Source organism: Myripristis murdjan, chromosome 1 (genome assembly GCF_902150065.1).
Source record: "Myripristis murdjan chromosome 1, fMyrMur1.1, whole genome shotgun sequence".
NCBI lineage: Eukaryota > Metazoa > Chordata > Actinopteri > Holocentriformes > Holocentridae > Myripristis > Myripristis murdjan.
In genome coordinates this window covers 2,446,867-2,470,343 of record NC_043980.1, presented here as the reverse complement: position 1 = coordinate 2,470,343, position 23,477 = coordinate 2,446,867, and the positions used below count along the sequence as shown (strand labels likewise).

The window sequence follows — 23,477 nt, the reverse complement described above, 5'->3', positions numbered from 1 at the left end:
CAACACCTGTGAAGGTGAAAGGGAGCGACTATATCGGTTAGTATATCGCCAGCATGTTAGCATGTTGGTAGAACGTTTTCGAATGAGACTCCAAGGTCATACCGATGAACGATGTGTTCACCCAATCAGGTGAAAGGAACAAGGCTGTGTAAGCCAGCCACTGTCCTTCTGACAGTAAATAGAGTTTGAGGAACATAAGTAAACCCTGCGAAGGCCCATGCATACCCTATGTAAAAGACAGAAACGGAGATGGACGGAGCATTTCATCCTTCCTGTCTGATCATTTCGTCCGTCATTTTGCACGAAGCGGGGGAGCTCATGATTACGGAAGAAACGGTGCAATACCACCGGAAATCGTGGGGGCAGTATTGAGTTTATAGTCCAGATTGTCACCAAATCACCAGAGTCAGAAGAAGATCTGCAAAGGCATTTAAAAACAGAGCGTGGTGTTTCAATTTGTCGAAAGTTGGAGCGGACATCCTGAAATACTGGAAATGCCGCTCGTCAACCATTTCCTGCATTGGCAGCACCGAACACCGAAACTCCCCATTGAAGGGGCGTTTGTGGAGCAAATACAATAAAAGGACTTCTTCCACAGTCGCCATGTTTTATTAATGCCGGTTTATTGGCGCTCGGCACTGCCATCTAGAGGAAGTGTTGTGTTAACGTGCACCCCAACACAAAAGACATACGGAGGTATGAAGGGTATACACGTATAGGACGGACAGACGGACGAAAAAAGGGTATGAATGGGCCTTAACTGTGTGTTCAGACCTGATTTTCAAGCACTGCAATTACAGAGTCAATGCTAAGACACGAGTAGACGCTAATGTGCGCCCTGTGATGCGAATGACGCCAATTTCCACATTGTGCAAAATTTGAAATTTGCGTATTTGAGTGAGTAGAAATATTTCAAGTGTATTCATGTGAGTCTGTGATGCAGAGACTGGCTTCGTCTCATTTGGTCTGAGGACACAGAAAGACTTCACATTAGGTTTTAATTCGTGTTCATGTTGGGAGAGCGCTTGATATTTGGACGGAGCGCGATGTGAGCGATGTCCGGTGAAAACATACTATGCAGGTGTTACATGTCACCTCACAGCTCCAGTTTGTCCTGCTGTACCACACAGGTTAGATTCGCTGTCATGACCTTCACGCCGAAAGGCTGCGGGGTTGAGTTTGAATCATGACTGCCTGTGACACGTTAACAGTTTTGAACGTGCCGCTATGAGAACGGTGCTGCCGTCTTTTTCCATGTCAGTTGACCAGGAGTTGATCTCTTTTCCATCTGTTTGGTTTTGCCCATGACTTTTAGTTTGGACCATTGTTTTAACTCTTAATGTATGAATGGGAGCCAGCATACGCCTGCAGCACATGTGGAACTGTACTGTTTAAATTCTACACGCACACCGATGTTTCTATGTAAGGACATTAGTGATGTTTTCATCTGTTTGCCTTATGTTGAACTGTACTGCTGTATTTTCTCATGTTCTCTGAGACATCAGACTTCTCAAAGTGACCAGTTTGACATATTGGTGTTGTGCTGATGTCACACACACACACACACACACACACACACACACACACACACACACACTCATTCATATTTACACTGGCTCATCACCTCCACAGTGGAAACCGTAGTTCTCAGGTCTCTGTGTGTGTCCTTGTCCATAATTCAACACTGAAACACACAATGCAGTTTTGGTGTTTGTGCCTTTACACCAAAGCTGCTGTTTGAGTCTGTTTAGGATCATGGACATTTACAGTGACAGAGCGGTGTTGAACAACTGGGACGAAGAGCGTCTTTTTCTGTCTCTCCCTCATGGTGATACCTGGCCGAGTCCCACCAAACCAAGATTCACGGCGTGACCGTTTCGCCTTCATTCACTTTGCACCGGCTGCGGGCGTTCGAGGGCTGATAATGGGGTAGTTTGCAGGGGGAACACAGATTAAAGTGCGGAGAGAGAGAGCAGGACAAAACCTTAAATTCACTACGGAGATGCGCCCAAAGGAGTTGACATTGATCACGTAATTCTGTCATCTGTCGCCCGATTTCTCATTACCATGAACGTTTGGCTGATTTCTCATGTAATACGATGCCTCCTCCTCTCCATCTGGAGGCACATTGTGCAGGTTGTGAAGGTGATTTACCAACCTGCTCAGCAGCAACCGTTTCCCTCAGTCCCTTTGAATTGATTTTAAAACAATTTCTGCAACTTGATCGGGTCGTCGCGGTTCCACTCCTGCGTTCCACCCTGTGTTTGTTGGTTCTCGGCCTCTGACATCAGCTCATGCCAGGGAACATTTGACATCTTGTTCATTGAAAATCATTTATCCCCTCTGCAGATTGTGAAATAACTATATAAAGAACAACTCAGCTAAATCATAAAAACTTAAATTACAAAATCCAAAAATGCTCTGTAATATAAGACCCCAAAAAAATGAAATTCTTGTAAATGCTGTTTGTTACACATGTCGAGTCTAAACAATTTGAGTCAACTGGACGCCGTCAGTGGTGTTTGGCCGTTGTCCGGTGGTAATGACATCGATTCATTCATTTATTAATTTTGTGCCTAATAAGAAAACTGGAGGTGCCTGTTAATTATCACATTTTCCTGGGTCTGTCTCATGAAGCAGCTTTGGACTTCGTTCTGACCTTTCAGTCTCACCGAGGTGGTTCATTTGTGCGCAGGTTTGATCACAGTGACGCTGCCTACAGGGCCAACTGGGTATGCCTGTCTGACTGCTGCCAGTCTCCATGCAGTACTTTCTTTTGTCCAAGGTCATTAAATGCTTATAAATTAATTGTATATAACTCAGAAACTGAGCAGCTGCTCTGCCTGACTTTGGCCACTGGTGTCTTGTATCTGGATTTGTTTTGAAAGGTCAGTGGCAAATGGGTTTAAATTTCAAATAGTTTGAACTTTGAATGCAAAGAAGGAAACTGGAGTAGTTTGCCATGTCCCAGTCTTGGGACCCGTTGGCCATCATGTGATGAAGATTTAGCATCTGGGGGTGACGGCCAGATGTTCAGGTTTTCTGATGTAGCCAGAATCAAGCTGGAAACCGTTTCATTTATCACATGAGTCAAACGTTTCTCAAATAGTGTTTTAGGTCCAGAAGACATTTCTGGCAATGCGTTCCACCTGTTTTGCTCTCCACACAGACACTCGAAAAACACTCGAAAGTCAGTTCAGAGATCAGTCATGTAATCAAAACGACTGCAGGCTGCAGGTGCTCTCTGCAGAGAAACCAGGAAATCAGAAGAACTGTCACTGTTTGAAATCACTTTGCTTTCAGTGATGAATTACTAGATCAGATGTGTGATGGATACTTATAGTGCTTCCGCACCATCTGACCCCTCTGGCTGTAAATGAGTGTCACCCTGTGTGAATACTGGCAGGGATGAAACTGTTTATTTATGCATTTTCACTCTCTGCCCCCCCAGTGATCATATCTAGCTTTGTTGGCAGTTTGCAACTTTTCCCTATTGTGATGCTTTTGTATCGCTCACATGTTTTCACTGTAATGCCACAAAAATTGTAGACTACCATTTTTAGTTTGATTATTTTGGTATTAGTTATTATTTATTGTTACTTTTTAAATTATTTATTTTTAAATTCAAATTTTGTGCTTATCTTTTATTTCTAATGCCCCATGTCATTTAATATAATTTTCCACGGGGATCAATAAAGTTTATCTTAAATATGCTGCTTTGGATTTATACATGTTGCATGTGATTGACTGTTTATTACAGTCCCGCCCCCTTGAGATGTGACAAGCTGAGAGCTGGATGGGACAGTCGAGGGTTAACAGAGCCAGGCAGTACCACCGATTAGCCAGGAGCTACACGGTTACACTGCACACACTGCAAGAAACATCCACCGCAAGAACCAATTTCACTGATCATGAAACTGAATGACTTGTTAAGATGGAGGGTTTTTGCAACATGAAACCAGCTGATAATGAAGTGGATTCATAAAACAGATCCTCTCCAGTACCAGGGTTCCCTCAGCTCTATGCTCTCTCAGCTCTATGTTCCCCCACGCACATTCCAAATGGTCTACACTCTTGACCAAAACTGTGGATTTGTCATTTCAGTTATGTATAATGAGAGATAAAATTAAATGTGGCTGAGAGAACATAGGGCTAAGCATGGTTCTGCAGGAACCATGTTCTCTAAAGGGACATGGCTCCTGCAGATACATAGGATTGGGGGAAAACCAGGCTGAGGAAACATAGGGCTGAGTATAGGGTTGGGGGAACATCGAGATGGAGTAAAATAGGGATGAGGGAACATAGAGCTGAGGGAACATGGAATTGAGTGTATATAGAGCTGAGGAAAACATTGAAAACATTGAGTTGGAATAAAATATAGCTGAGGGAACACAGGAAAAGGTGGGGCTGAGAGAACATAAAGCTTAGGGAACATAGAGATGGAACGAAATACGGAACATAGGACTAAAGGATAATAGAGTCAAGGAAACAGAGTTTAGGGAACATAAAGCTGAGGAAACAGAGCATGAGGGAACACAGATGAAATAAAATTGGGCTGAGGGAACATAAAGTTGAGGAAACAGTTTAGGGAACATAAAGCTGAGGGAACATAGAGTTGAGGAAACAGAGTTTAGGGAACATAAAGCTGAGGGAACAGAGTTGAGTAAACAGGGTTCAGGGAACATAAAGTGAGGGCACATAGTGATGGTATAAAATATAGCTGAGGGAACACAACTGGGGAAAATGTAGGGCTGAGGGAACACAGCTGAGGGAATATATAGCAGAGGGAGCACAGAGATGGAATAAAATAAAGAACATAGACCTAAGGGATCACAAAGTCGAGGAAACAGAGTTTAGGGAACATAAAGCTGAGAAGACAGAGCTGAGGGGACACAGAGATGGAATAAAATTGTGCTGAGGGATCATGAAGTTGATTAAACAGAGTTTTGGGAACATCAAGCAGAGGGAAGAGAGTTTGGGGAACATAGAGTTTTGGGAACATAAAGCTGAGGGAACATATAGTTTTGGGAACATAAAGCTGAGGGAACATAGAGTTGAGGAAACAGAGTTTAGGGAACGTAAAGCTGAGGGAACAGAGTTGAGTAAACAGGGTTCAGGGAACATAAAGTGAGGGCACACAGAGATGGTATAAAATATAGCTGAGGGAACACAACTGGGGAAAACGTAGGGCTGAAGGAACACAGCTGAGGGAATATATAGCAGAGGGAGCACAGAAATGGAATAAAATAAGGAACATAGAACTAAGGGATCATAAAGTCGAGGAAACAGAGTTTAGGGAACATAAAGCTGAGAAGAAAGATCTGAGGGGACACAGATGGAATAAAATTGTGCTGAGGGATCATGAAGTTGATGGAACAGAGTTTTGGGAACATCAAGCAGAGGGAAGAGAGTTTGGGGAACATAGAGTTTTGGGAACATAAAGCTGAGGGAACATAGAGTTTTGGGAACATAAAGCTGAGGGAACATAGAGTTGAGGAAACAGAGTTTAGGGAACGTAAACCTGAGGGAAAATAGAGTTTGGGGAACATAGAGTTTAGGGAACATAGAGTTTTGGGAACATAAAGCTGAGGGAACATAGAGTTTGGGGAACATAGAGTTTTGGGAACATAAAGCTGAGGGAACATAAAGTTGTGGGAACATAAAGCTGAGGGAACAGAGTTTGGGGAACAGAGTTTTGGGAACATAAAGCTGAGGGAATATAGAGTTTTGGGAACATAAAGCTGAGGGAACATAGAGTTTGAGGAACACAGAGTTGTGGAAACATAAAGCTGAGGGAACATAGAGTTTGGGGAACATAGAGTTTTAGGAACATAAATCTGAGGGAACATAGAGTTTGGGGAATTTAGAGTTTTGGGAACATAAAGCTGAGGGAACATAGACTTTAGGGAACATAAAGCTGAGGGAACATAGAGTTTGGGGAACATAGAGTTTTGGGAACATAAAGCTCAGGGAACATAGAGTTTGGGGAATATAGAGTTTTGGGAACAAAGCTGAGGGAACATAGAGTTTGGGGAACATAGAGTTGTGGGAACATAAAGCTGAGGGAACAGAGTTTGGAGAACAGAGTTTTGGGAACATAAAGCTGAGGGAATATAGAGTTTTGGGAACATAAAGCTGAGGGGACATAGAGTTTGAGGAACATAGAGTTGTGGGAACATAAAGCTGAAGGAACATAGAGTTTGAGGAACATAGAGTTGTGGGAACATAAAGCTGAGGGAATATAGAGTTTTTTGGAATGTAAAGCTAAGGGAACATAGATTTGTGGGAACATAAAACTGAGGGAATATAGATTTTTGGAAACATAAAGCTGAGGGAACATAAAGTCGTGGGAACATAAAGCTGAGGGAACATGGGGTTTGGGGAACATAAAGTTGTGGGAACATAAAACTGAGGGAACATAGAGCTGACCCCAGTCTGGCTCTTTGTGCTGTGTACGCCTCTGGCACATCTGTCTGTCACCGTGACACACAGACCTCATTTTTATGAAAAACCTTAATGGAAAATGGATAAACTCCAATCTACACAGACGAGTTCATCCATCAGCTTCCTGGGTTTTATTCCATCTGCTTAGGGATCAGATCGGGTCAGATATCCAGGTGTGTGACGTCAGGTGAACTCAAAACAAGACTCTGCTCAACACTAACGTACATGACTGCCTTACCAGATTATTTTGGTGTAAAAACACCAAAGTGAGCATCCTGCCACCGGGAGGCGATGTTGGCAGCTCACAGCTGGTTTAGCTTGTTAATGCGCTGACTCCAGATCAGCTCAGTTCAGATCGTTCACATGTATTTGCCGATGTCTAAGTTCATGAATCTGACTTCAGTGAACCTCCTCACATCCTGGGTGTTCAGCATCGACTTTTCACAGTGAAAAAAAAACAACAAACACATGTCATGTCATGAGTGCACATCTTCATCCTGCTGCTGGCTGCACTCACACTTGGTATTTCATGAATGTTACATGTCACATGACCTTCTCATACACACCTCAGGCTGAATATACTGAAACCAGCATTAAAGCAACACAGGTTTAGTCAGACATGTGCCTGTGCACGCAGGTGAGCTCAGCATCAGTCCATATTGTGAAGTTCAGGTTCACCAGGAACACACATCTGATGTTTTTCAGCTCCCCATTCATGTGTGTCGCCTTCACAAAAACAACTGAAATATGAGCAATATGTGAATACAACACAGGTGAATGGGGAGGTGAAAAACGTCAGATCTGTGTTCCACATGGGAGCTCACAATGAACCTGAGAGTCAGAAGATAGACTGTTAATGAGCTAAACATCATGCACAGGCACGTGTGTTTCTACTTTTTCATGTAGCTTTAACCACACGAATAACAACACTAAGAAGGGGCTCACAGCTGCAAAACGTCCTTATCTTTCATAGGTGTCTTGCTGCTCCACACGTTCCTGTGCTGCACACTCACAGTATCACTGATATTTCAATTAATCTGCAATGTAACATCTATCAGTCCCATGTCTGTCCAGCTGATTTTAAGGCCTCGTCAGTGTTTGTGGAGTAAAATAACGGATCGAGACTGAACCTCGGTTCTAGCGACCCGACCTTAGCTTCAGGAATATTTTAGCGAGCTCTGTCGGTTTCCCCCGTTCGGCCTCGACCTCCTTTGCTTGTCGCCGCCGAAAAAACCTCTCGGCCGAGTCCTGTGATCGCACCGGCTCATCGAGGACTGTCATGCTCTTTTCTTCTTCCAGTCCTTTTTCCCTTTGACATAACTGCTGCCTTTGCCCAGTTTATCGCTTAAAAGTACAGTATGTCAAGTTTCACTCACCTGAGGAGACAGAGAAAGAGCGAGGGTGCCATTGGGACAACACAAGAAGAAATAAAGTGGTGTTTTGGGGTAAGCACAGTTTAGGATAGTCCTTTACCTCTGTTTTCTCAATGAGTTTCTGTTCCAAACTCCTCCTCTGTTCTGTTCAGCCATATTCCCCCTTTTCCTTCGTCGTGTGTCTGTGTTTTGTGTGCTTGATGACTCCATCTCTCTTTTGTGTTCCCTGATTTATTTATTTATTTAGTTTTTTAATTATGATTATTTTATTTTGCATTTCCAATGGTAATTTCCTGAAAAAGCATCTTTAAAATCTCAACCTGTCATTTTCTGCAGGGTGGCCCTGTTGTAGACTAGTGAGATATGTGCAGTGCTTGTGCTGGTGACTTGTGTCCTTAAAGTGCATTGTGGGGGAAAATACTTGCAGCGCCCTTTTTCCAGCTAGAGGGATGCTAGTCTGACTAATCTGGCAACCCACCCAGCTAACAGCCTATTGGATGTACTGTCTCCTTAAGTTTTCTCCTCCAGTATTTTAATAGCTTCTGCTATTAAGGCAAGTCCATAGCTGTAACAGTACTGTTTGACTGAGAGGTCATAGGTCAGACACCAACACTCGCTCTGCTTCTCTCTCTCGGCTCCTCCCCCCTTTGCCTTACACCCAATCAGCTGAGGGCTGTAGATGTGTGAGAGCACCAATCAGCTCCTTCCTGTTGAAGCCTTTTTCCTGTTTGGGAGGGGGAGGAGACGAGGGAGAGAAGCCACGTCAGAGTGTTGGGACGTAGCTGTAGGAAAAAAAAAACTTTTGTCTTTTATTAATAGCTGGAATAGTTTTTCCCGCCTCCGCCATTAACATCCCGCCCTCCCTTTCTCTCATTGGTCTGTTTGCAGTTGGAGGAAGACAGACAGCACCCGCGGCCCAATCAGCTGAGGAGGCTGGCCTCCTACGTCTTCTCCTCCTCCACTCTGGAGACGGAGCAGTATCCGCACGGCGGGGGGAGCTTCATCCAGAGGAGCCGCTCGGCGGAGAGTAGCCCCGCCCACATCACCGCCTCGGCGCGGCGGCGGCACGGCGGCCTGCCGACGCCCGGCAGCCCGCGCAGCAGACACTCGGTCCTGAACGTGTCCCGCACACACCTGCAGCAGATGCTGGCAAAGCTCGTGAACAAAAACAGCAGCTGAGAGGCCTGGACGGATACACACACACACACACACACACACACACACACTTCGACATGAAACACACACACAAATGAATACATGCACCTGAAGCTTACAAGAGCACACACACATTGAACACAGCTAAATACACACATGCATTAATACATGAACACTCATGAAACATACAGAACATGAACACACAACAAGCACATGCATGAATACACACATGAAACACACACACACACACACACCCACAGACATGAGCAGATGTATGTAAACACACACCATACAGCACATGAAGAGCCAGTATTCACACACTCCAGTTACATGACAAGCCATAGTGCTGGCACCGCTGTGCTGGCAAAGCAACACACACACACACACACACACACACACACACACACACACACACACGTAGCTCTACCAACTCTTCGTGCGGAGGAACAGAAGAGGAGAAAAGTGCTGACCACGGGAAATAAAATGTTTTCCATGCAATAAACTCTTGAAGCCGACTCTCTGCAAAGCTGATGTTGCACACGCCAGACGCCTGGCGCCGCTCGGACAAAACGCCCCGCAGGAAACCCGACGCGGAACCTGACGTGTCCTCCTCGTTTCCCGCGGAGGAGGGGAAGATCCGACAGAGCGGGACTGCTAGCGGACTGTTGAGCTTTACTGTGTTCTTGCCTTTTCTGTTGTTTGTTTCTTTGACTGTTGGTTTGGTTCTGTAGTTTGTTTCCTGCTGAATGACGGAGCGATCGTCGAGGAATGCAGGTCGTCCCGGCGGTCAGTTTTTGCACCGAGACCCTCGGTCGGCGTCGTCACCACACACACCCCGCCCCCGCCCCCGCCCCCTCGCCCCCCCTCGATCGTCCTGTCCTCTGAGCAATACCACCACACTGACACACTCCATGTGACCCACAGGCCCAGCCATGCTTCATTAAACACTGACACAAACAATCTTGTGAGGTCTCGGCGAGGGTTTCTGAAGGTGTGACAAGCGAGCGAGCGAGCACAAGATGACTCTCTCTCTCTCTCTCTCTCTCTCTCTAATCATGACATCATTTTGGAGTGGAGGCAGAAGCTGTTATTCACTTCCTTTTTTCACTCACTGGCAACAAAGCTCTTCAACAAGCTTATTGTTCTGCACACGCTGCTTTCCTCCTTTAATTTGTGCCTGCACTTCTCTCTCTTCCTCTCTCTCTCTCTCTCTCTTACTTTACGTTGATTGATGATTGACAGCTTGACGGAGCCTGTGATTGGCTGTTCCATCACTAAGTGAATAACACAGTGACAGTATCTATAGAGTCACACTCATTTTTTTTCTTCTTTCCAAACTCGACTCTATTCCGTATTCTCGATCAAGCAGTGTTTGTAATTTGGTTGAAGCTCCCAAAGGGAGGTTGGGTCCAGGCACAGCTGATCAGCCAATGGCAGAGACTATGGGGAAACATTTCCTGTATTTGTGTCACATGGCTCAACTCCCCGCTTTAGAAAACCGGTGGCGGCTCCTGAGTTTGTTGATCCAGGGCAAGAAAATGAGCCTCAGAACAGATTATGACTGACTTTTATGTCTCGTTGAGGGGAATGCTGGCTCTCTTTTTCACAGGCACAGCTCATACCTACATTTAGAAACCAAGTTGGTCTTTTTCAGATTAAAAAAAAAAAATAACAGGACAAAAGTGAGTGTATTTTTTTGCCTTGCTCTGTTTCTGTTGGCTCCTGCTGCAGAGGTGTTGCTAGGCAGAACAAAGCCGACCACGCCCACTTAGGAGACTCTGGGCTCCTCTCTTTTACCAAGCCTGACCCAAGTGTCTTTTCTGGTCTCCAAGTGGCTCAGTTGTCATTTCCCTGTGCAGCGCCCCCTTGTGGAAACAGCAGAGTGTCTCGTGTCCCTCTGAGCTCCATGGGCGTGTTGCTCTGAAAATGAGCTGATCTCAGAGCAGTGTTGCTGCGTCGCTGAAAGTGACTGAGCAGCAAACAGCAGCTCTGAGGTCAGTGCTGCAGGTCTCTCTGCTGTCTGAAGCTCATCATCAGACAGTGATGGTGGCCTCCATAGGGGGCGCTGGCGAGCGTCCGCTCTCACCTCAGGGAGCTCAGATGGAGTCCTGCTGTCGCCGTAGATGATCTGCTGGTGCGATCTGATTGGTTCACTGCATGTTACGCCCAAACTGTCCAGTATCTTTGTCCAGTAGGACGGCTCAGCTTCACTCACAGGAAGTGATGGGTGTGACATAGAGGATTATGAGGAGGGGTGATGTCACAGTGATACTGGCTGTTGATTGGCTGTTGTTTTAGACGTGGTCATGCAGGACTTTTGGTAGAGCGGCGGAGGGATATTTGATCTGCTCTAACAACCGGATAGCAAACATTTCCCAGCCCTCATATCAGCTCTGCTTACTGTGCTGTGTGTGTGTGTGTGTGTGTGTGTGTGTGTATGAAGAGAGGTTTGAGATGACTCTGATAAGTGAAGGGTGTTTCGTGGTTTTCGTGTCTCGGTGTGACTGTGTGCAGAGAAGAAGAACATCCAGGTCTTCCAGACAGATGTGATTGATCCTCTTTAGTTCATAATGATCGTTTCTTTCCAGACCCAATCAGCTGGTCGTGTTCGTGAATCAGGCCGGAGGTTTGGACTGTCCTGACAGCGAGGGCTCTGTAGTTTCCAGACTCTGTTTGTCTCGTCTGAATCGCAGGATGCTTCCACGCCCGACATGTTTGGTTTGATTGAATTCTGGTGCGTTTGTCCCGACTGTTTTGGGCTAGTCAGCCGGGCCGGGTCTACATCCAGAGCTGCTCTGGACTCGGTAACCAAATGAAACCAGCCGTTGTTCAGTTCAATGTGAAATCAATGCAACACAGACAAAGAAAGTGCTGATAAGACATTAATTTATGATGACTGTAGTCTTACCACGCCTGATGTCTTTGGCCGTTCATTGAGTTTCATATTCAGGTCTCATTGGACTTGATATTCAACGTAAATAAACTGCAAATAAAAAGCAAACAGATCCCCAAGACAAGACTCTCTCCTACTGACTTGTGATGTCAGCCACAAAAGGAGAATAATAAATGTCAGCATTAAAACATGTAGCAGCCGATTCATTTGTCTTTTCTGAGAAGACCTACTGAGTATAAAAAAATGACTTTGGGTCTTCTTCTCAATGAGAGTGTGTAAAAGCCATCGAGCTGAGTCTCTCGAGAGTCACTCAAAGATCAAATAATCCCAGTTATGTATGTGTTTTTTTGGCTGCACGGTAACTTAACTTGCCTGGTAACATCAGGTAGCTAACGTTACATTGCATTACATACAATTCTTTGTCAGTTTTCTAAAGTCTCGAAACCTTCTGGACAAAACAGATTCCTACTAAAAACCGTTGCACAAGGTGGGAGGCGGCTTCCTGACCCAACAACCCGCTGCGTGTTCGGTTCACCTGTTGGGTCAAATCAGAGTCAAACTGTTTCCTCACCTGGATGCCATCCTGCCTCTCACAGGCGGTGTTGGGTCGGTTGTTTTGGTGCTGGTGCTGTTCACGGCTGCCCAGACGAACCAAACCAAGGAGCTAAACGCACCAGAGTTTGATCCGGACGGACTGAATCTGCACACGTACCGCTCCTCTCTCCGGGACGTCCGGTATGTGGACTAGTTGGACCTGTTTTCTAAATGACAGGGAGTGTGACCAGTCGCTTCCTCCAGCCAACTAGGATTAACAGAGATTCCTCACTGCATATTAGAACTAAAATCCCGTCTCCACTGTACTCTGAAACTGAGTTTTTTTTTTAGGTTTGAAGTGTAACGTGTTGTCGATCGTGGTGTTTTGCCGTCGCACCTCTTCCTCCGTCGTCGTTCCCCGACTGCTGAACTTTACTGTTGCACTTTATCACAGACTAGCCGGGACAGGACGACAGAATAATGGATGCAAAACACAGATGCAATAAGCAAAATGCAGGATGTTGATAAGGGAAAACAAATGAGTTTATTGAAAGGATCCAGTGGCTGTCTCACTCCACCGCACCATGCGCCACTTTCTCCAAATATCAAGCGATTAAGCATTTAACTCGAAAGCGGGCGACAGTCGTATGGAAAAAGGCAGTCGATGTGGCCGGTGTCTGTATTAGTGGAACTGCATCGAGTTAAATTTAGTCTGTTTTCCACATTTTCACATTTAACGGTGATAATAACACAAACCGACCCCTTACCTCGTCATTTTAAAAGGCCCCTAGGAGTTTTTCCCGTTGTGACAGCTGGTTTTCTGGGACGTTCTTTGAAACTCTGCCAGGCAATTTGCAGTACGTTTGCGGGGAACATCTGCGAAAAGAACATCAGCGTCCAACACCCAACAGTCAGCAGCTAGCACCAGCAAAGCATCAAACTACATACAACTAAGAAAGCTGTGAAAATCAGCGCTGTGCTTTGATCGCCCCGTTTCCGAAAATGATTTGACGTTTAGACATGGAGGCATTTCTGGCTTTTAGAGGAAGCTGCTGATTTTGCCAAAAGTCCCAGAGAACCTGCTTGGCAACACGCTCACCCCGACATGTTGGCCTCCTTCTTCCTCTTCTTCTTCTTCTTCTTCTTCTTCTTCTTCTTCTTTGGTGTCACAGTTCAAGTGGTTTTACCCCAGCAAAAAATGTCTTGTCATCTTAACAAGGCATACAGCATCATTCAGTCTCAAAATGTCACTTTTCTTAGAACAACTGAAAAACGCTGCCAGCAGCTCAGGCACAATTCCACTTCGCAGTTTCGTCTGTTTTGTCAAGGTGGGATTGCTCTATTACTATGAATACAATGGCACTTGATTCATTTTTTATTATTATTTGCATTGGAAGCTTGTGGAATGATCTCAGCCCCGTTGGCAGCTTGTTCCACTTGTTTTAAGAAGATTTTAAGACTGAAAATGAGGGAGGGGGGGTAAAATATAGCTTAAAAGGCTTGCTAAGATGGACATTTAGTGCAATGAAAGCTTATCGGTTGCTTTCTCAATGTGTTAAAGGGCTACATTTATTAAATATGCACCATTTGCTCTTTCATGAAGCTCGTATTCGAGGCATTAAGACGTTAGCTCAGCCTGGCCAGGAGACTGGCCGCAAGCTGAGGAGTACCACCATCGTTTGATTGTTTTCTGCTGTTTGCTTACAGGAGTTTGGGACATCCTGACAGTTTATCTGTTTTTTTTTTTGTTTTTTTTTTTTTGTATTTAGCACAGCATTACCACCACTTGTTGGAGAATGTATTAAGTGGACTAGCTGCTAACTCTGAACTTTATTTTGCACGCCCTGCAAAATGATCCGTCAACCGCACAAGATTGTCACTGATAACACGTCGATGTTTTGTGTCGTGTCGGTGTGAAAGCAGTGCCACGCTAGTTAAAATCAGCCGGTGGGAAGTCGTCGGTATACGCGCTCTTCTAAAAAAAAAAAACTAATAAAAAAACAAAAACAACAACCTTGACTTTAAAAACAGATTTGCAGCATAAATGACAGTATACTGTACCAAAAGACTGTTTACCAACCGTCAGCACTCTTTGCATGAGATCTACTGTTTGTACGACACACACACACACACACACACACACACACACCCCACACACACACACCTCTGACTGTAAAACGGTGAATACGGTACTGTACTGTAATTAACACAACAACACAGTGAACACACACACACCTCTGACTGTAAAACATCTGTGATTTATTTTGTTTTTGTATATAATTGACGTCGCCAGAGGGGATACTCACGGATCAAAATGTGAAGCGGCTTAAAACTTGGAACGGGAGGGTGTTTGCTGTCTGTTCTCTGTTTTTATTTGGAAAAGTTTGTCGCTTACTTTGACCGATCGAAGCGGCGGAAGCCTTTTAGCCCCGGCAGCGACAGAATCTGTAAGACCAGAGCTGCTGATCGTCCATCACATCCCCTGTTCTGCCAGCCGGTTCCACTGTTAGTACTCCACTGAATGGACGCTGTCGGTCAAAACCCCCGCAGGTATTCGCTAGTCGGCCCCTACCGTTTGCTTTTGCCACATTCGTTAGCTTAGGTTTCATTAGCTAGGCTAAAAACGGCTAAAAATTGAACATGGTTCTTGCTTTAGTTGGGACTCGATCCCGGGTCTCTGGAGAGTGTCCGTCCGACTTCTTCGTTGGTCTTGCTGTGTCGTGGTACATTTGGCTGCAGGGTCCCATCTGATTGGTTAAGACAGATTAATGATAAAGACCAACAAAGAAGTCAGTGGTAATGGGGGGGTGGATGGGTAAATCACACGGACCTTCACTCCAGAGACCTGGGATCCAGTCCCAACTTCAGCATGAACCCTGTTTGTTTTTAGCTAGTTAATGTTGGCGAACATTAGTGAACTCTGCGTTAGGTTTGCTAATCTTAGCCACCACCTTTTCCTAAACTTAACCATTACGACCAACCCTTCCTTAACCTTAACAAAGACCCTTTCCAAACCTTAACCAGCTACCCAAAGCTAAGCTAAGGAAAGCTTATGAAAGTAGACATAGATCAGACTCACATTAGGTGTTGGGCCACATTCGTTCAAATGAGACCTTCACCAGGGCCTGTTGGCTCATGAAAATAAGACTTAATGTAGAATTATATCAAGTCACACATCACATAGCAGACGGGTTTGCCGGAAGGTGTTTTCGACGGGTCTCGTCCACTCAGCGGGGTGATAACAGTTGAATCAGGAGGCTCTGCAGCATCGATGCGTCTGCATTTCCATCCAGTGTTTTCTGTGTCAGTGAAGACATCTGTCACTGCTATTAAGCCATCAAGAACTATTTTTTTTTATGAGCAAGTCAGATGGCTGTTCGATCTGATGGTATTGTATAGATCAGGTGATAATAACCATATGCAACACAGCAAATCTGACTTGACGCTAAATGTTAATGCCAAACGTGTCCAGAAGACAGTTCTCACTTCAAGTGTAAAGTGTAAATTAAATGGCCGTGGTTTAGCTCAAGCTGATTTGACAGAGAAAAACCTCTTCAGTATTGGTGGCTGTATTCACAGTGGTTGTCTGTATGTCGATTTTCTGAGAAACACAAAAAATATGTTCCAGTTCCCTTCGTTCAAAGTATTACATCTAAAGCAAGAAATATCTGAATATCAAGGGGGAATTTTTTAAAATCGAGATGTCCTGTTCTTGATCCAAGAACCCTTCCCACGTTGTTTTGACCTGAAACCTCGAAATGAATCAGCTGTGATGGTTGACATGGATAGTTTTTATCGTTGTTCTGTCATTGAAAACCCAGTCAGTTTTGATTATTCTCATATTTGCATTTCAAACATGACATGCTCCCCTGCGGATTGAGAAAATTCTGCCATCCCTCGGTTACAAAGAACAAAGAACAAAAACAAAAAAACTTTGAAACCTTTTTGGATGAAGTCAAAAAAGCACGATAGTCATGCTAAAAAACGAGGCAGCTTTTTTAGCTCCTGAGACGTTGGAAGTTGTCCACGTCCACAGGGGCGGGACGTTTTGAAGAAAACCATCACATCCCCAACAGCGTTAATTCAAAAGCTCTTATTCCCCCAGATTGGGAAGCTGCTGTATTTATTTCACCTAAACCTGTCCAGAAATATTGAAACAGACATCTGCCACAAAACATTAATACCTCATGAGTTGCACACTAGAATTCTAATTGTATCAAATTATATGAACCTCCTCCAACAACAACAACAACAACAACAACAACAAAGGTTTTTGTTTATTTGATACTTTTTCATCATTTAAAATATAGAATATTTGTGCTGATCTTTATGGAACAACAGGGTGATATTGTGTAAATTATGTAGAGATTATCTGTAGAGAGAAGAAACTGTGTTGAGGTGACCTCACCTGTAAGTCTCCATGTCGGCTTTTTGTTTAGCTTCCCGTTCTTGTCACCACGTTCAGCGGTCCGTGCTCGCTTTGATCTGGACCTTCTCAGTTCAGCTGTCACATGTATTCACTCACTGTGTCACCAGTAGTCGATTGTTAAAACTATTGCAATAAAAGCGGAGAGTTTCTGTAGTCGAAGTAACGAGAGGAGGCACGATCCAGTCGTAGAACTGAGTCAAAGAGCTTACAGTGTTTGTCCCGTGTGATCCGTGAGTGTCTTTCACATGTAAAATATATGTAAGCTTTTTTCTATCACTACGTACTTGTACAGTACTGCTTGTATAATTTACAGGTAAAGCATGTATTTTAAACTTTTTGTAAATCAATGATAACCGTGTACATATATACAGAAATGTAGAAAGCAATTAGGTTTGCAGTTCATCTCCAATAGCATGCTAGTTAGTGGGTTTTAGTATGTACAGGCTGTATGTTAAAATCTTTATGAAGGGAAACACTTGAAAATCACCTGATATCAGACTGCGTGCTGTCAAAGGAAAAACTCTGCAATGCATTTTTGTGCCTTTTATATCAATGTATGTAATCTAGACAATCTTGAAAAGCTTGTGTACAACCAAAATGACATTAAATGGTTTTGGGGGCAAATACTTAAGTCCCTGTTGTCTTTCTTTCTGAGTGGGAATGTTACTGAAAGCATTTACAAGTTGTTTACACACACACACACACACACAGACTCTGCATTGTATCTGATGTTTGCTGTCTAAAACACCCTTTTACCTTCCCGTATAGACAAAACACAGTTTGTTTCTTTTGGAATAAAGCAATAAAAAGCGTCATGGCTCTGAAATTGTTGGTGTCGCTGGTCGCATCTGTTGGTAAAACTATGAGTTGCATTGCATCCTTGCCATTGTGTGTGCTTTGTGAAATGTGTGCTTTTCCTGGCTTCCCCAGACTGAGAGAAGATATTTGATACCATTTTCACCTCTGTACATCCAGTGGTTCAGTTCCTAGACCTGTATTTCAAATCCACATGATCCACTGTGTAAATAAGCCAACTTCAGAGCTTCTGGAAGGTTTATTAATTCACTTTGACTGAGCCAGGGTAATGACTCCCGTACACTTCAGGTCTTTATGCTAAGCTAACATGAAATGCCACCAACAGGCACTGAACCACAGGCCGTACAGCGGTGAAAATGGGATTGAACATCTCGTCGTATCTTGTGATCTTGGAGTATACGTTGGAGTATTCCTTTATTCAGTGAATTCCTTCCAACCCAGTCCTTCTTCAGTGTCATGTTCTGTCTTGTTTTGAATTGATTCAGTTACTTCAGTGAAAATAAAGGTTGTTGTTGCATCATTTCCAGGTGTTGTCACCCACGGAGCAGAGCGCCCCATCACCGCCTTCGCCAGACTATCGGACCAAGGGCCAGGGTGATGAGAAGGAACATTTCCACATCCTTCCGCAGCTCCAGGCCAAGAGGGCCGACTTCCTCACCGTCATGCTGACCGGCACCCTGCCTCAGCGCCGGAGCTTTGCTGCTCTGCCGCCTGACAATGACGTCCCAGAACCTTCCGGGCCAAGGGATGATGATGTCACGAAGAGCGAATCCAACAGCGAGGCCAGTCAGAAAAGCACCGAGCGCAGCCAGGATGCCGCGCCCTCCACGCTCATGGCTGAGGACCAGAAGGGCCAAAGGGAGCCTGCCTCGGCTGGCGATGCCGACCCGGACTTGGAAGATGCCTCCAAGACACTGGTCCTGTTCTCACCCGGAGACACCCGCAAGTCACCCTCTGGTGGTGACCATGTTCTCGAGGGCGAGTTAGCCACACCGTCAGGCCTGCTTCCCCGTAACGACCGCCTCCTGGTGGGGGAGACGATCCAGCCTGAATCCGGTGAGACGGGCCGGCTGTCCCCTGCTCTCAGGTCAGATCTGAGGCCATCCACTCCTATTGCTCCAGCATCACCACCCTTCACCAAAGTTGAGCGCACTTTCATTCATATCGCAGAGACATCACACCTGAATGTCATGTCTTCCAACGGTCATTCCGTTAAGGACAGTGACCGGGAAGTCTTGGCTATCACTAAGGAACCCTCTGTGGAGGACGACACACATGAGAAAGCAGGAGTACTCAAACAACACGATGTGTCTCATAGTCCAACAGCAGAACCTCTAGAAGAATCTACTCCAGACCAAACTTCAGCAGATAAACACCCCAAAACTGAAAATGGACTGTCAGTTGTCCCGGCCCAGTCTTTGGAACCTCTCCCAGAAGCCATTTTGCCAGTTCAGGAACACAAAGATCTATCAGAGGAACCCAAAAAGGAACCATTGTCCAGTGAAGAAGAACCTGCCAGATTACAGAGAACTCGGGCAGAATCTCAGCTGACCATCAAGCCCAGAATCAGAAGCCGAATCCCTGTGCTCATCTCTGAGGAAGACTCTGGTTCAGAGCAGTCCTCCTCACTCTCAGCCCGGGCTCGGCTCCAGCAGCGGGCCAGGCAGCTGGACTTGGCCCGCCTGCTGGTCCAGAAGCAGCAGGGTCGCTGGATGAGAAGGAGGCTGCTGTCTGGCACATCATCCTCACTGTCCTCTGGCGATGAGGAGCGTCGGAGGGCTTCGGAAACTCTGTCCACAACCGGCTCAGAGGAGGACACGCATACCTCAGACGAGTCGCTGGCCAGGAGGAGCTCCCGTCTCAAGCCCACGGAGGAGCAGGGCTCCAAGGAGTGGAGGAGCAAGATCCCCAGGCCTGTCACCCCCATAAAAAGGCCCACTGGGGGGCTCGCTGCTGCTGTTCCTTCCCCTCTCTCCCTGCCAGGCGCCAGCACTAACAAGGGAGCATCCCCCTTAAGTAATGGGTATGTTGTTCTCATGGTAACAATAATGAGGCACCACACATTTTCAATTACACATCCAGTGCATTCCACAGTTTCCCATGAGCACAGTGACATACACAAAACAGTAAACGGTATCTATTGTGGGGTATACAGGTTGCCACCAAGATTGTTTTCATAGCAGAACTGGTACTAGAGTTAGCACACACATTCAATCAATACTATACCTAATGCCGACAATACACTGTGCAACTTACAAGCAATTTATTGTGTGTTGTAAATTAAAAATTTCCTGTTGCTATGGCACCAATCCCAAAAGGAACTTTCCAAATGATGATGCAAACCCAGTGATTTTTATTGGATGGAACTACAAAACAACTTATTTGCATGCAACCAAATTCCATGAAAACGTTTCACATGTAACCTCAGCTTACAGTCCTTAGTTGCAAAGGTAGTAGTAGAACAGTTCCCAGTGGGTGTGATGAAGAGCAGCTGTGCTTGAAATGGCACCTTGGTACATTTAGGGTGCTTTCAGACCTGTCCCGTTTGGAGCAGTTGTTCCGAAACAGGGAGCGTTTCCCCCTAAAGATCGGTTCATTTTGACATGTGTGAACACCGCAATCGCACTCGGATGCGGGACAAAACAAGCGGGCCGAGATCACCTAGAAGAGGTGGTCTCGGCTCGCTTCCATTCGAGCCCTGGAGCGGTTCGTTTGCAGTGAGAACATAATCGACACAGCAACCGACACGACTTATTCATAACTGTGATGTGCAGATTGTGCAAGCATCAGAGCCCATCTTCGTCGGCGATTCCTTGTTGCGGCACGTCTTCTTCTCAGTAGATGCAGTATGATATTATTTTCACTGCGCAGTCTTGATTCCCGGTACAACTGGATGTTTTCCTCGGTTACAGAACACTGGTACATTAACCACAGAAACACACAGAAACAAACTAGATACACACGCTGAAGATGCTCCATGGTTTTTGTTTTTGGTGATGGTGCTCAGAGAACTTCAGTAGAATTGGAAGACTGCTGCCAATCCAGAATAAATTCATGAATTATGAAGAAATGGATCGCACTCAAAATTGGTAGTTACTAGTTAGTTAGTAACTTATTAAATATTTGGGTCCAAACATGATACAAAAATCATGTTTAAAATAAACACCGTAAACCCATTAATATTAAATAACAGTAATATAATTAACTACACAGAGTCCTGTCAGTCAATCTATGGAAACTTGCTGGTGCTCCAGTAGTGCAAGACAAATTCAGTCGTACAGACTCTAGATACTGATGAAGGCTCCTTAGCCAAAAACATTATGTCGATATGTAATTTAAGAATAATAATAACAATAATAATCAAAATATTGAAAATGATAATAAACTTTATTTGTATCGCATTTTTCAAAACATCATTACAAAGTGTCTTTCGTATTAAGTAAAAATGATGCACACTGTCAAGATGAGAGCATAAAAAGTATACATAATAAAACATTGAACATAGAACCTGATAAAAGAAAGTCGAGTGATAAATGCAGTAAAAATATTAACATTAAAAGACGGAGAAACAATAGATATGGCTGTAAGAAAGCTTTCTTGTAAAAGTGAGTTTTGAGGGATGATTTAAAAGAAGATAAGGCGTTTGCTAACCTAGGGTGCAGCGTTCCACAGCTGTGGGGCGAAAAACAGAAAACGCCTGGTTTCCCTCTGTAACGAGGCTGTGGGAACAGGTGAGAGGGTCCTACCTGAAGAGCACAAGGAACTCTAACATGCAGGAGGTTAATACACTTGAGTGCGGCCCATTTTGTCACAATTCATGGTACTCAGAAGAACAAATTCTGCTTTTTGAGCTTTTTGGCCAGACTGAGCATGGACTTTTCTTTGATTTTTTTTTTAATTTTTTCAGCACTGATACAGTTTGATGCAACTTTGCACCTTGAATAAAATAATAACCTCTTCAATGTCCTCTTCTGTTCTCAGGTTGCAGAAAATTGGACTGAGCACCCTCAGCACCCAGCGAAAAACCAAACCTCTGCCGCCCAGGTCCTCCTCCTCTTGCCCCCGCCCCGCCACTGGCCCCGCCCAGCCCGGTAGCCCACGAATGCCCTTGCGAGTCATATACGGAACCCGACGCAGCCTTAGCTCCACCCACTGCAGGACCGATAGCCCCTCCCCTCAGAGAGTATGTCCCACCCGGCAGCCCCTCTCAGTCCGAGCCCCCACTGTCCCCATGCTCCCACCCAGGACTACAACGCCCATGCAGCGCAGCGCCTCGCAGGACGCCACCACCCTGTCGCCGTCTGGCGCCACGCCCGCCAGAGCCAGGCCCAAATCGGCCGGTCCTGGTCCTGCGAAGGGTAAACCGCTCACCAGGGAGAAGTCAGTGACTGCTAGATAATACAAAGAGACCCGCCGCTGAGGCATGTTTGTGTTTCGTTCGGTCTTCACACAAGCCATGCCTCACAAGGTTCCTGCCCCGACTCCATGTCAAACTGTGACGCTGCGCTGATCACCTCCTTGGATCCAAACCATTCAGTGTATATATATGTAAACCTTTCTTTTCCAAGGACAGCGAACTGAACTGTCTTCACGGGCTTCCAATAAATCTGAGTGACTGTGGTGAGGAGCATTGCCGCCATGGTGCTATGGATATGTCTGCTGTTCTCCGGTCAGTCTTTGCTCTAACTTGGGTTCGGGAGCTGATTTTCCGTTAAAATTAAGGAGAGAATCATCACCTCTGACAAGTTCTGCAGATTCTTACCACATACACAACCTGTTCACAGCTATACTGCGACTCCATCCAACAGTATCCTGCTTGGTTCACATTGCATGGTGAAGTATATCACAAACACTTTGGAGGTGTGTGTGTATGGAGGGATATGTACAAAAATCTTTATCTTTCAACAGTTTGATATGCTTCTCCCCTTCCTATTGAGGTACCTAAGCCAAAAAAGATCTAAACTGAGTGGTTTTAACGAATGCCCCGACTATGTTATCATGGTAAGACATTCCTAACTATATCCTGTGCTTATTATGGTCTTTGGTGACGAGGACGGTTGGATGTGAACACAAATAAGATCGCCAGCCTCCTTCTTATATGGTGTGACAATGGGCATGCTTTTTATCATTCTATTTTCTGGGTGTTTCCTTTTGTTTTATGCTCTGAATTGTATATAATAGAAATCATTTCTCATAAAGACATCTTTATTTTTTATCTTGCAAAGCAAAAGTGTAAATTTCAAAGTCTTTAACCCCCTCTGTTCCGGTGTGTCGGCACTACGCCTGTTTTTTTACGCATGAGAAAAACAGGGTTAACCATGAGAGGAAGTTATACCTGCCTTGACTCTGACAGTGGAATGGTTTGCTGTTTTTATTTATTTATTTATTTATTTATTGTTTGGAGCCCATTTTGTGTTTGTACGGGGGGTAGGTGGGCAGTGCGCTATAAAAGTAAAGTCTTGGTCATGTGTGGAAGGGCGTCTTTTCATTTGTTTCTCACCTGCTTTACAGTGGAGACTGAAAGTGTACCAAATATTATCCACAGGAGGCTTCTGGCTCAATAAAAATAAACTGTAGAGCAACAAACTCTGATGAAACTGTGTTGATGAAGCTGATTCTTCTCTGTTGTGAGGTGAGAACCCAGTAGATGTGGTGAGGTCCGGCAGAAGGTCCGTGCAGGGAGGATCAGGCCGTCCTTCATGCATTTTGCTTTTTAAACAGCCTCAACACACATCAGCCTGTCCACAGCCTGCAGGATCTGGGCTGTACTTTCACTTCTGTGTGTTCGTTTAAAGGAGCGAAGACGGCATCTGATCGATCTGATGTCCAACTG

General features: G+C 45.0%; 1 protein-coding gene across 1 annotated transcript in view; it reads left to right on the top strand.

The window, feature by feature from the left end:
• The window catches only part of ttbk1a (tau tubulin kinase 1a), a 57,898-nt gene extending 34,642 nt beyond the window's left edge, over window positions 1–23,256 (top strand). Inside the window, 2 exon segments of the mRNA XM_030069962.1 lie at window positions 18,172–19,667; window positions 21,626–23,256. Coding sequence (XP_029925822.1) covers window positions 18,172–19,667; window positions 21,626–22,043 — 1,914 coding nt within the window. The 3' untranslated portion in view covers window positions 22,044–23,256.
• Window positions 23,257–23,477: the final 221 nt, after the last annotated feature.